The following is a 14,189-nucleotide window of genomic DNA, read 5'->3' on the forward strand; positions in this document are numbered from 1 at the left end:
GGGATTGTTGAAATGTACATAGTTTAGTAGGAAGGGTAAGGAAGAGGGTGTCCGTGATGACTGAGCACTCATGTGTTAGGTTCTTCGCCAGATGTTTTCTATGTATTAGCTCATTTCAGAAGACTTTCTTAAAGTAAGTGAGATAGGGCAAGAGGGATGATTATCCTTAGAGACTGATTTCCATCTTCTCTTCCCAGTTACTTAAGAAACGAAGTGAGTGTATCTCCAGTTGCCCGTGAATGTGTAAGTTTGTGTTCCTCAGCCGAGGCGAGTGGTAGAGCACGGTACACAGGAATGACAAAAAAGGGTGAGCAGGCTGCAGATAAAGGTACTTAGGACTATTATTTTCCCTCGGGAAAGCACGCGATTGAGGCATGAAGGGTTACTGACGACAGGGGCTGATTGTGAAGCACGAGGAACCCCATGTGTGTGGAGGCCGTAGGGTGAGAACACACAATTATCAGCATCATTTCTGAGCGACCTAACAGATTGTTTTCCTTGTGTTTGTTTGGCTTTCTGCCTACCGCTTCTCCCACTGTTCCTTGCAATTCTATTCTCACACCTTCACTTTGTAATTTCTATCTGATGGACCAGGAGGATTCAGGCAAGGTTACCTTGTAAATTTGGATTGGTCACACACCATGCCGTCATCCAGCTGGCTATGAAGGTAATAATGTTACTGACAGTAAACCTGAAGACCTTTCTCATATCTATTTAAAGTCCAAGTCTGACCAACCATGGAAAATATTCAACAGGAATTAATGTAGAGAACTACGAAACGTTTTTGACAGCTCCGAGGAAAACCATCTACTCAATACAGGAGATATGTTTAGAGACATCTTATAAAAACTTGCCTGCTTTGAGGGTACATGGTACTGTTTTAATCCTCTGAAAATGTCTGTATTCCTGTTCTTTTACTGCTGTCTCTGTCAACCTGCTATATTTTTCACTATCCTATTAAAATATCACCATCTTCTTTATCTGTTTAATGCCCGTATTTTTAAAAATGATCTTCTCTGTGGGAGCTGTTCTGACCCAAGTCATTTCTCTGATATTTCTCTTCTATTGCTCCCCAGATCTCTGAATTTCCTTTTGTGAGCGTATTCATTTGTCTGCACGCTGTGAAACTCTAAGACAGAACACACGAAAAGAATTAAGTCAGCTACAGGACAATGAGGCTGTTTCTTTTGCTTTTTTTCTGGAAAATCTTCCATTGCCTTTGGTGGCAGTTTACCTAGAGGTTACAACCGCAGGATGCAGCTCGGTCCCTCATTTACCTTTTTTGGAAATCAGCTAGGGAGATTAATACAGGGTAAAGGAAAAAGCAATCTATCCATTATATAACACTATTGTTTGTATTACTTGTTCCCTGCAAAGGAAGTCTGTTAAATGCTGTGCATCTTACATTCTTTTCTAATAGGACAACCAAAAAAGGCTTCTTAAGGTGAAGCAGGAAAGGAGATCATTTTTATAACTTTGCATTCTTGACATAGCATTTAAAGAATGGTATGAAGTAGAGGAAAGATAATGGAACACAGCGTAGTTAATTTGAGATCACCAGTTCAAATGTAGCCTGGGCTGGTAATGACCCACAAGTACTCCCAGTTGTCCAGTGGTTTGTGGTATGTAGGAATGAGAAGTGTTTTCAGTCCATTTCCTGTAGGACAGGTGGCAATCTTAGCGGAGCCCCTATTTGGAGTTGATGACTAAACACACCGCTAGCATAACTGGGAGTGTCATAGGGTTCCCAAAAAGCTTCTAAGAAACATGCCAGGCACGCAATCAAAGCATCCACAACCTCGACCGGGAACTGGAAGCATAGGTCTCATCTTGAATCGTATGGTCCTACATTATGGAGGAGGGGTGGGAATCCTCCCAAACGGCATCTGTGACAGAATGTAACCATACTTGAGGATGGGGGAGTGGGAGGGAAAAGGATCGAGCCAGCACCCTGGAGTAAGAGGGATTCCCTTTCCCTGTTCTCCTCGACCAGAGAGCCTCCTGGGAACTAGCATGCAGAATAAGCCGTATGTACCACCTGAAAGGTTGGAGTTATGGGAATGATGTCAGTGTGGCAGGTGGGAGGCTTAGAACTCATGACCTCAGCTTCCCGCCCACGGGGCATCCTTTGCAATCTGTGTGTTGTTGGCTTTGTTGTGGTAGCAGATGTTTGACGGGTAGGTTGTGGGATATGAGGAGGCAGGTTTGGTTTAGTTTTTAACACCTTGCCTTGTCCCTTGTCCTTCGTTAGCTTAGTTTCTAGGCAGAGCACCTGTGAAGTCAAGTATTCATCACCAACACCGCAGCAATGATCATTGACTGGGTGCCTGTGTTATGTTCGGTGCCGTATGCATCTTATCCCAAGGGATCCACTGTGCGGTTTACAGGCACTGGGACATAAAATAGAATGTAGTCACAGTCACTGACGTGCTGCAGGATCTCATGCAATTTTTTCCCACGAGTTTCCCCTTAACAATGCCTCAAGCCTCTCTTCCTGGACCGTTGTGCCATAATGAGTGTGCACAACACTAGATATTCTAGGAAGAGAGGCGTACATAAATCTAAATACAGCGTATGCCTCTCCATCTTGTAGGAGAATAGGTTGAATCACAGAACTGGTAAGACTGGGAATCTGAGCATTGCCACTTCAATCTTAAAACATTTACGATTTTGTTTCTAATATTTCAATAACACACACATTCTGTTTTGAGAGAGGAAGAACCACAGTTTCTGCATTTTGACTCTTCATTCATAGTAGAAAGCATAAGTTATTAGGAATATGTTTTATAAGACACATTTGGGTTGTCATTCTGGAGCATGTAAAAGTTTGTACTTCAAAATATATCTAGCATGATCGTTAATGATAACACGTATCTCATTTAATCTGCACAAGAAGCAACTCATTTAACTGCAGGAAAGCCGATCCGAGTTACACACAATTCTTTCGAGCAAGCCAGGGTTCTTTAATCCTTCTAGATTGTGCTGACCCCTTTCAAGAAATGGGCTGCTTCTTAGGGACAGCTGAGTATTATCACACAGCCTAAATTCTAGCCTGGCAGCGAGAGTCACATCTGAGATGTCAAAAACAAATGATCCGCGTTTAAAAGGGTGTGGACTAGCAAACGTGGGACCATTGTCCTATTTACAGCTACTAGGTTAAAGAACTTTGAAGGTCGTTGTGCTGCTGACAGGCATATCAAACACTGGCACTCCGTGGCACTTTCAGCCCCTTAAGAGCCCGAGGAGACACAGGGGTTAGTATCTGAGTGTGCTTTAGCCTGCCAGACAAAAGCCCTGGCTGTGTATCATTTTATCCAGTTACAAAGTTGAGAAGCTGCAAGCACCCGTATTCTAAGGGTGAGTTCCTGAAATCCGCGGCTGTTCTGTGAGTCACAGCCGGCCCGGCAGGAAGGGTATTTGAAGTCATGGTTATCAAAAAGAAGTGATTGTTTTCTGCAAAGCTAAATGCTTAAAATGCTTCCAGAGGGAAGCTGTGGGCAGCAAGCGTGCTCATTCCCTTCTAAAATCAGAGCTGTCGAGTTTGTTTTAAAGATTGCTAAGAGTTCATGAGAAAAATATATAAATTCTAAGACCCAACATTATATTCCCAGACACACTGACCCTCACTGGTCTCATGTCCCCTTATCACTGGACTCTGGGGGACACAAAGACTCATGTAACACTTCAGTGCTACTAAGTTCGTCAACAAGTATTCTGGGAAAAAGCAGAATTGAATTCTTCTCTAGACTTCCCACCAGGGTTGGCCAAAGGCCATAAAGCAAACTCGCAAATTCCCACAGGACCCAAACACCAGGCAAAATCACTAAAAGAGGCCAGTCTCCATTTCTTCCTCTATGGTTAAAAAAAAAAGAAAAAAAATTATAGTCTATCCTATGGAGCCACAGGCCAATAAAAATCAGTCTTCTGGAAGAGCCCCCAAATCAGACTTATTCTTTCCTTAACATTGTCAGATACAGCCAGTTTATTAAATTTTCAAAAAATTAATATGTTCTTATGGTATGTATATCTGTACACCGAATGACCTCTCGGCACTTGGAAATCACAGAGCTTACCATTCAGAGGCAATTGAATGAAGAAAAAATTTAATTTGAAAATATCAAATCCTGTCAGACATTTCTCAGACTCCTGATTTCATACGAGGTTTGCTAGCTAGTAAAGTATATCTCAAGTATAAAGAAGGTTAGGGTTTTTACAGGGTCCTATAGTTTATATCATTTTTTGTTATTGGTACACAGAATTTCTTTTACCCCTGTTACCTCATTCTTGGCATGTTTATCTAAATTATGTGTGCTTTGTGACTGGTGAAATATACATTCAAGGTCCCTAATAAAAATAGTCCCAAGGACCGACTTTCCAGCCTACCTTCCTTCCTCTACCTGATAAACACTATTAACACTCAAAATAATACCGTTCGTATGTGCCATGGAGAAATCCTGCTTTCACAGCCTCTAGTTCCTGAGCTCCTTGATAACTATTAATGATTCGTTCGCGGAAAAACAAAACAAAACAAAACAAAAAAAAACGAAGGATTGCATCTAGCTCTAAGTTGAAAAGAACTGCACAATCTAGGAACAAACTGAGACAATTTTTCTTCTTGGGAGTAAATATCAAACAGCAAAGTGTTTTGTTCTTCAGAAGACATTTTAGAAGTCAGGGGATCTTTGATATCTTTACTTAACAATAATCTGTTTTCAGACCACTCAAAGGCCCCGAGTCAGGTGTTCTGGTCCAATGCAGGACTGCATGGATGGGAATGGATGCTGGGCAGCCATGCAAACAACCTTGTGAGACCCGAGGAAAAGGCAGAAGTTGGGGGGCGGGGTTCATGTGTTACGTTTCTACTACGTGCCAAGAACTGTGTTAAATACTTCCCATAAATTATAACAATAGCTAACATTAACTGAGCACGAATTTTGGGTCCTGAATTGTGCCAAGTATCTTTCCTAGATTATCTCTTTTCTTCTATTGAGATATGATCTACGTATAACATTATATTAGTTTCGGGTGTACAACATAAGGATTTGATATTTGTATTTATTGTGAAATGATCACCTCAGTGAGTGTAGTTAACATCCATCACCACACAGTTACAAATTTTTTTCTTGTCATGAGAATTTTTAAGATCTCCTCTCTTAGCGACTTTCACATATACGATAGAGCATTACCAACTATAGTCACCATGCTGCACATTATATACTCCAGACATTTCATTTGGTCCTTGGAATATTGCTGAAAGGAAGGTTTTATTCCCAATTTACAGGCGAGCTGCCTGAAATTCAGAGAGGCTAAACAACCTGTCGGATAGTCATTAAGCTTTTAAGTCATTGGCTGGGTTTGGAACTAGACCTTTGTCTGACATCCACGCCTGGACCTTCCCTTCTGTACCACATGGTTTCCATAGTCTCATTAGACCCAGAATACCACTCCGTTAATAGTTTTGTGTTCCCCAAACTATTTAGCAAGAGCCTACTCTATATAGGCTTTATAGATGACTTTGACCATGTTGAATAACATTAGAAAGGACCCCCTTACTTTCCTCGGATTGCACATAAACTCAGAGGCTTTGATGGTATGTTGGAAATGAAAACCAGCCTCTGAGAAAGAAGCATCTGTCCTATAAGTGAAAAAGGTGAATTTGACAGTGATTTTGTACTAGTTACCCAAATTCTTTTATTTTCTTATTTCAGGATGAATAGATGATATTTATGGGCTGAGATTGGGGAAGAATTGTCACTTTAAAAAAAAAAAAGCAAAATCGGAGACTCTCATAAAAGGAAGTATTCGCCTAGGCTTCATGCCATTCTGACTACATGTAGCTCAAGGAACATTCTTATTAAATAGTGAAACGGCACCCAGCTTGGCTTGTTACTAAACCCATAATAACTTAAGACATTTCAACAAGAATAATTCTAAACAGAATAATAATGCAAGCATCACAAACTTTCAGTGTTTCAAATCTAAAAAATAGTTGTCACTGGAATCTTAGCATTGACATGAAGTCTCTCCTGGATATGCATGAGGCAGCTAAAGTTTCCAGCCACAGTGTCCTCAATGGAGCATTTCTCAACAGTTATTTCTGTAGGAAGACTTCCCAGCAAGGACATTTTTACACCTTATGTTTTTTCCAGTAGCTTTTTTTTCCCCTTCAACTATGTCTCATTGTTATTTTCAAAACATCTCCTGAAGAACTGGTGTAATGGATTCTAAACAGGGGGTCTGAGCATTCCCATCACTAACTTCAAGGAGAGAAGATGTGAACTTCTAAGTTCATTGTAAAAACCCCCTCATTATCTTTGCAGAGCTCTGCTGCCTTTATTTAAAAATCATAAAGCCACTAATAAGGTGATAATTATGAGGGCTTACTATATGCTAGATGCATAGCTAACAAACGTTGACTTTTTTAGTCATCACAAAATGACTATGAAGTAGATACTATGATCATCCCATTTTACAGATAAGAAACTGAGGTAAAGAAAAGTTAAGGAACTTGTCTAAGGAGGTGGGGAAATGCTCAAGACCTGACAGTCAGGGACCAGAGCCATTCACTAACCACAAGGCTACATTACCTCTCTTGATCGCAAGACAAAGGTCACAGATGAAAGGAATTGTCCATCAGAGCAATAAGTTTTAACTGTCTCAGAAATAACTCAAAAGTTACTTTAAATCTTCTAAATCAATATGAAAAAGACTTCTTAGAGCTTGGAAGCCCCAAATGACAGACACTTGTAGGCAGGTACAAGGGGAGGAGAAAAGCTATAGTTTTATTTCTATCGGCCTTTTTGCTTATAACTCATTACATGATAGGGGGGAGCCTAATACTTTGCTAGTTACCCTTGATCGGAATTTGAACTAGACCAAACTCCTCAAACACCCACTTCCAGCCAACCAGCATCGTATATTACTGCTAGGGCTGTGCTAGTTTACACCAGGTAAATTAAGGAAAACAAAGAACAGCAAAGAAGAAAAATTTCTCAAATTTTAAGAACAATAATGCAGAAAAATAGTCCCCTCCAATTTTTAAATTAAAAAAGTCACAATTTGGTTTAGGGGAGGCAAAAGGTAACCATTTCTTCAGTGACATTCACCTGTGATTAGGTGAGAGCATGCACGCAAACCCCACGCCTACAGAGGCACATTCTGTCGTGGGTAAGTGTGGACCCGGGCCCAGGTGCCTGCAACTGCGTCAGGCCCGCCTCTGGCTCGTAGGGAGGCTCCAGGCAGACGCTTACGCCTTTTTGAGCCTCAGTGTCCCTCTCTGTGGCATGGAGACAATACTGGGTGCACATCACAGGTCGAGCAGGTTAAAGGAATCCACAGTGTTAGGTGTATAGAACGGTGCCTGGCGCATGAAAGCGTTCAACAGGTGCTAGCTACTAGTGTTACTGCAAGGGCCACTTAACAAACAATAGCTACTGTTTCAGAAACTTCCAAGGAGGAAAACACACACAACCATTAGACAAGTTCTTTCATTTTTTTCTGTTAATGTGCATCCCAGTTTTAGGGGTCGAACACAATAAAAAGACAAAAAGCAGAAAGAGTGTCTGTATAAATCTATTGACACAACCAATCTCTTCTCAAGAGGCTTGTCCTGAGAAGTCGTTGTTTCTTCTGTTTTCTTCTTACTGAAACTTTGTATGTCTATGTTCCTCTCTCTTCAGCCTGTTGGACAACTTTTTTCTTCTTTGTCTGCATCTATTGTCCTAGCATTATAATGGTGTACAAAATGGTGCAATATTTAAAAAACAAAAACACACTTTTTTTTTTAAAGATTTTATTTATTTATTTATTTGACAGAGATAGAGACAGCCAGCGAGAGAGGGAACACAAGCAGGGGGAGTGGGAGAGGAAGAAGCAGGCTCCCAGCGGAGGAGCCCGATGTGGGGCTCGATCCCATTAACGCCGGGATCACGCCCTGAGCCGAAGGCAGACGCCCAACCGCTGTGCCACCCAGGCGCCCCCCAAAACACACCTTAACATCAGCTTTGAGACTCCACTATAAAGGGACTGCTTTCAATTCAAAGTATCAATTGTTAAATAAAACAAGTGTGGTGCCCTTAGTAATATACAGAGAATTCTTACGGCGGGGGATGCTTGTAAATTAAATATAGTCTCAAATTTGGGATGTTGGTCTCCTGAGGAAGGTTCTGGTAGGATAGTTGAAGCTATTTAGGCCGAGCCCACAGAAAGTGGAACAGCTGGCCACCCGATTGCCGAGGCCACCCCAATTCACGCCTGCAACAGTTGGGGCTCTGACAGAACCTGGCTGACCTCGGAAGGCGCTGCGGACAGCTGTTCTTATCCCTCCTTCCCAACACTGTCCCAGGACAAAGGGTCAGCAACCTGGTCTTTTTAGAGTAATTGATCCCCTTGCCTGAGAAGCATGAGCAGTTTCCAAAAACAGAGTGAACCCTCTCTCTGAACAGAGCAAACTCCCAGTTCACAGAGCAAGGGATGAAAAACAATTCTCAGAAGCTGAGTGAATGATGTAGGGAGGAACCTAGAATCCCAGCTGCCTTTCAAACCCAGGGAATTTTTGTGGGTTTTCTGGTGTGCCTCTAGAATCTTTCTGAGTCAGAAGCAGAAGTTGGGACTAATCTTGAAGAGGAAAAAAAAAAAATCAAAACAAGCTGAGAGGCCGAAAATTTTACCTGAATCCAAAGTCGCTTTTGTTTCAAATACATTTAAACTGATTTAGTTCTGTTTTCCTTTTGTACCATTTAATTACATTTTTTTTCTTGGAAAGTGAAAAACAACTAGATCTTTTTCTTGAATTGCATATCCCTCAGTTCTGTTTTCTCCTAACATGTCTCAGGCTGGTAAAAAAATATTCACAAAACCGTCCTCTAGAGCTAAAGATCACCAAAGAATAGTCTGGGCCAATATAAATGAAGTGCTCAGTGTCACACCAATCCTTCCATTGGTAGGGTTTTTTTCCTTTATGTCCCACTCAAGAGTTAGTTGATGGTCTAGCCCACTGACTACTTGTTACTGCTTATCAGATGGTGCCAATAGTAATTCTTCATATAAACCCAAATAAGCTAACTAGATTTTGAATTCTACATTATGAAACAGCCAGCAAAATGTTACAACCCAGAGTGGGTGCTATTATGGAAATAAAAACCAAAGTAAAATAGATCACTTAGAATTTATTTTAATTTTACACTTCAGTTCACCAACTAATAAGGTTTCTTTACATACAGCACTTCAGTTTTAGCCAGCCACCGCCTTCAGAGGTTCTAACACACAGCTTTCCAACTTTTGTTCCCAGAGGGGAATTAAGACCTTCCCTCCCCACCCCCAGCGCCACTGTGGAACTTCTGATTTAGTAGATCTGGGTGGGGTCCAGGGATTTGTTCTTGTAACATACACCCCAGATGATTCTGATGCTAATGGTTGTGAACCACACTTTGTAAAACACTTTTCTAACACACAGAACACTTAGGCCAACCTTATTCTTTAAAACCCATAAATAGTTTTCCAGTTTGTCCAGTCAGGCACAGGCCGACTTGTCAACTGCACCTGCTTTCCACTGTTCTATAGGCCTCCTGAGCGGGCACTGAAGCGCGGATCTTGCCGGCTCCATCTCAAAGGTCCAGGAGATGGCAGCAAACCCTCTTCCCGCTCCAAAAGGGCTTCGCAGGCAGCCGTTCTCAAACTTGTGAATAATTTGCTCTAAACATTCTTTTTCTTTATTTTTTTTTAAATAGAAGAATAAAGAGGGCCTTCAGATGTGATTTTGTCATACCCTCTGCTTCTAATCAAGGCTGAGAATAAATATTTCTAGGAATAGAATGATACAATTTTATCGTCTAGAGAAGGGACTGTACAAGGTTCCTTGGCTGTTTTTTCTTATCTCTGGGGAAAGGAATTGTATGACTTCCCTTGGCTGTAGGGCAATAGCGTCTGTTATCTCCAATCAAAAATGTTCTTACTAATAACTAACTTAAATCTCTCTGGCAGTAATCAAAACATTTTTATTTTGGGATCCAGGCTAAAGGAGAATTTTGGAGCACTTTGAATGCTAATCAGCCTTTTAAAAGGAAAACAAATATGATCGTAAAATTTTCAAAACAAAAAAAACCAAATCGTGTACTTTAAGGATCACGGGGAAAGATCCCAGTGTTTTCGCTGTGCCTTTCCATTATGATGATCAAATGGTGTGGTAGATTGATAAAATGCAAAATCAGCCAGAGGCTGCTTAAAGACTAGGAGAATGTACAGAACAAAGGGGCAGGTAGACCCACTGAGTAGCAGCTTTGATCCCAACAAGACCATTGTTTTCAGATCTTTGACGCACTAAAGTTTATTTCTAAAACAAAAAGATGGTGACGTCTGGTAGTTCTGTAATATGAGATGAATGTTTGTACATTCACCAGTGGGAGGAGAAGAGACTAACAAGAGATAGGAGAGCTGGATATTTGAGGAACTACGGTGTGGATAAGGGAGTAAATGTGTCTGTTGCTGAAAAAGAAGTGTTAGGAGTAATGAACAGAAGTTACAAGACTGTAAATGTCAGTTTAACTCAAAACTTCAAAATCTTGTGGGGCAGAGATGGAGACGGAATTAACATATATATTAGGCATATAAAATGTGTTACGAGCTTTAATACATGTACTTAACTTAGTTCTCATAGCAACCTTACCTGGAGGAAAATTATCATTTTTTTTTTTAAAGATTTTATTTATTTATTTGACAGAGATAGAGACAGCCAGCAAGGGAGGGAACACAAGCAGGGGGAGTGGGAGAGGAAGAAGCAGGCTCATAGCCGAGGAGCCTGATGTGGGGCTCGATCCCATAACGCCAGGATCACGCCCTGAGCCGAAGGCAGACGCTTAACTGCTGTGCCACCCAGGCGCCCCGAAAATTATCATTTTTTTAATTGAGAAGGAAACTGGAGCTCAGAGAAGTTAAGAAAATTGCCCTAAGTCACACAGCTAGTCCTAAGGTGGCAGACCCGCCAGCTGACTCCAAGTTCATCTGTTTGCATAGCCTGTGCTCTTTCCCACTGCAATGCCTATCAGGTGTGTTGTAAAAGGAACTCCTGTACCTCATTGAAGCTTGATTGCAGATCTCCAATCCCTTCCACCTCGGAGATTTTATAATTTGCTATATAAATATCTTCTAAAAAAATTGGGCTTTTTATGTTTCATGAGTGTATTTTGGTGTAGTTCAATACCTTTTAAAAAAGCAAGGTCAGTTTAAAACCGGACAAGACAGAATTCGTTCCTTACCCCTTCAATTCCAGGATATTTGTAGGAAACTTAAATAATCATTTTTTCTAATGAGACAAAGAAGAGCTTAGGTGAGAATAATTTTTCTTTTCTTTAAGCCATGACTAGAATGATTTGCTTCAGTTCTAGTGTCTGTGAAGTGTGATTAGAATTCCTCCTGACTATTCTTGAAACGTACACAGATACTTCTTGAGAAGGGGGAGTGCTGTGAGGCTCGGAGGGACCTTTAGGCCTCGGGGACCCACCCCCGAGGCACCCTGGCGTAAGGTGAGAAACAGCTGGCAATGCTCTAAAGCAGCATTTCCAGCACCCTTTGCTTATCATTTCACCTGCATCAGGAGATCTCCATCCTTCGTTGTCAAAATGCCCATGTTCCATCAGACAAAATTATGTCAAATATACCATGCACTCACACAGAAAGCAATCTTTTATAGAAAAAAACCATTTAGTATTTATCTTCTTTGCTTTCAGTATTCAACCTCTGTTTTGTTTTCCTTTTGCTTTGTTTTCTAAACTTCTGTAATAGCCTACGTAGCACTGTCAACCATGGTCAAAGTCAAAATCCCGTCTTATGAATGGTGCATCAACATTTAATTATCGGTGTATTGTTAGGGATGCACTGCATTGTCAGACTTCATCTGGTCTCATGTAGACTTCATTTTTTTGCAAAAAAGAAAAAAAAGTACTGATCTAGAGTGAACTTCATTTAGCAACTAGTTACAACATCGAAGTTGCATTTCACCTGGGAATAACTGACCCACAGTGATAAATTGTAAGCGATCGTCCCCCCGTCCCCACCTCCTTCAGGCCCTTTAAATGAAAGAATTTGGAGATAACTTTCCTCCCAGCGAAAACACACATGAAATCTCTTAGCCTAGGTCATACCCATGTGTGATTCCAGATGGTCGATGATTTGCTGATCTACAGATTAAATTTTGAAAAGAACTTACCTGCATTAGACTCACAACTTCCGAAACAGGCAAGGTTAAGAACAAGGTTGCAACCGCGAAGTCGGCCCATCACTCTCAGAAAGAGTCTCATAGGGGTGCCCGGGTGGTGCAGTCGTTAAGCGTCTGCCTTTGGCTCAGGGCATGATCCCAGCGTTCTGGGATCGAGCTCCACATCAGGCTCTTCTGCTAGGAGCCTGCTCCTTCCTCTCCCACTCCCCCTGCTTGTGTTCCCTCTCTTGCTGGCTGTCTCTGTCAAATAAATAAATAAAATCTTAAAAAAAAAATGTTTAAGAATAGATGAGAGCAAAGCTGAGAGGAACTTTTCAATGGGTGTAGCTTAGGAATCTTTTTACAAAGAGATAAGCTCTAAACATTTCTTTTTCCATCCCTTCCCCAGAGTTTTTTTAATTTTTTGTTTGTTTGTTTTAATGGATAGTCGCTTAAGAACTTCAGACAGACATATTATGGAAGGGTCCCTTCTCTCAATCTCAAATGTGTATTTATAAGGACCTAGACATTTTAGTACCTCCAGAAGAATTTATCTTTTATCTTAGGCTCGGACTGTACATCCAGTGTGGCTTTGGGGGTTGATGAAGTGTTTGTAGGTAATTCACAAGGCGTTGTTAATTCACCTGTGTATTTGCATGAATCAATACCGAAAGAGGAAAAAGTTGTTTGGCGATTGATGGTCAAAACTACCTAACATTATATTAATATGAAGGTGAACTTGGGAATGAGGAGTAGTCAGGGGCATGATAAGGAATGAGATCCTTTGAATGAATGTGTGGCCCAAATACTATAGCAAAACTTGCTCTAGTATTAATAAGCAATATTATGTCTAAGAATAGGCCGCGGTTTTGTGAGAACATTAAGAAAGCTATAGCAATAGGAGAGCTGTAATAATAGCTAACAAGACAAGAAAATTACAGCGTACTAATGCCTCCTGAGACACCTCCTTGAACCATTAACTGGATTACAGATAAACCCGTGATTAGTATTTTTAAGTGAAGTAAATGCTTCCTATTTTGAAGATATGTTCCTGGGACACTAGTGATAAAAGATGTTTCCAAGTTCTCCATTTGTATTTGAAAAGTACACCAACATGACTATCACCATATACTCTGCTTTAATCTGTATTGCCCCCTGAATGGCCTTTTATCTATTCCAGAAAAACAATCATTCCTTTGAAAACCTCAATTACTTTATGGAAATCCCCGTGTACTATAAAATGAGATGACACACACGGAATTACTACATAAATTCCTCAGACAAGAAAGATGTCATGAAATAAAACTTACCACTTGCACCAGAGAGATGTGGTAAAGCAATTAAGCAAAATTTTTCTTATTCTGCGCTTAAGAAAATAAGTTGTTGGTTACTTCCCGGATGAAGAATTGTACTTTTTTATTCCTAATTTTAAACATCACTCTGGGGTCATGTTTCTGACTAAGGAAACATAAATATGATTTAGCAGTAAATCTTGAATTTCCCAGGAACAGTAGGTTAAACATTTTCCCCAGGGACCAGGAAATGAATCAAAGGATCTATTTCATAAGCTTAGAAAACGTAATGGACAGAAAAACAGTTACAAAGATCAAATAAGTCATTTTTCTCATACTGTATTTTCCACATCCTTGTGAAATAATATTGTCACACGTTGTGAAGTTGTTGATGTGTCTTTGCCATTACCATTAACCAGGTTTGGTTTGTCAGCTTTTTAATGTGATTAGGAGTCGTGATAGAAGAATGGCTTAAACATCAACCCTCAAACACATGCCAGAGAGAAATTTGGAGAATGTTATCATGTAAAGGGCCCAATCAAGGTTGTTACATGCTATGCACACATTTCTTAAGAACTCCTTTTCTTAAACTCTTAACTGATGAAATTTCCCTCTGAGAAAATCAAAGCCATTCTACTTGGGAAATGAGTTTGCTTAAGGAATATTATTAGCTCCATGTCAAACAGCAAGCACGTAAGCTGTAAACT

The 14,189-nt window shown here is 40.5% G+C and overlaps 1 protein-coding gene across 3 annotated transcripts in view; it reads left to right on the forward strand.

Annotated features, from left to right (window-relative positions):
* The window catches only part of SYNPO2 (synaptopodin 2), a 167,508-nt gene that overhangs the window by 139,710 nt on the left and 13,609 nt on the right, over positions 1 to 14,189 (forward strand). The window contains exons 5-6 of one of the 3 annotated variants that reach the window (XM_045799077.2): positions 2,164 to 2,178; positions 4,329 to 12,486. The exons of the other annotated variants lie outside the window; for them this stretch is intronic. Coding sequence (XP_045655033.2) covers positions 2,164 to 2,178; positions 4,329 to 4,401 — 88 coding nt within the window. The 3' untranslated portion in view covers positions 4,402 to 12,486. Of the gene's footprint in view, positions 1 to 2,163; positions 2,179 to 4,328; positions 12,487 to 14,189 lie in introns of those variants that run through there. 3 annotated transcript variants of the gene reach the window in all.

Source organism: Ursus americanus, chromosome 13 (assembly GCF_024610735.1).
Source record: "Ursus americanus isolate L20-20 chromosome 13, mUrsAme1.1.p, whole genome shotgun sequence".
NCBI lineage: Eukaryota > Metazoa > Chordata > Mammalia > Carnivora > Ursidae > Ursus > Ursus americanus.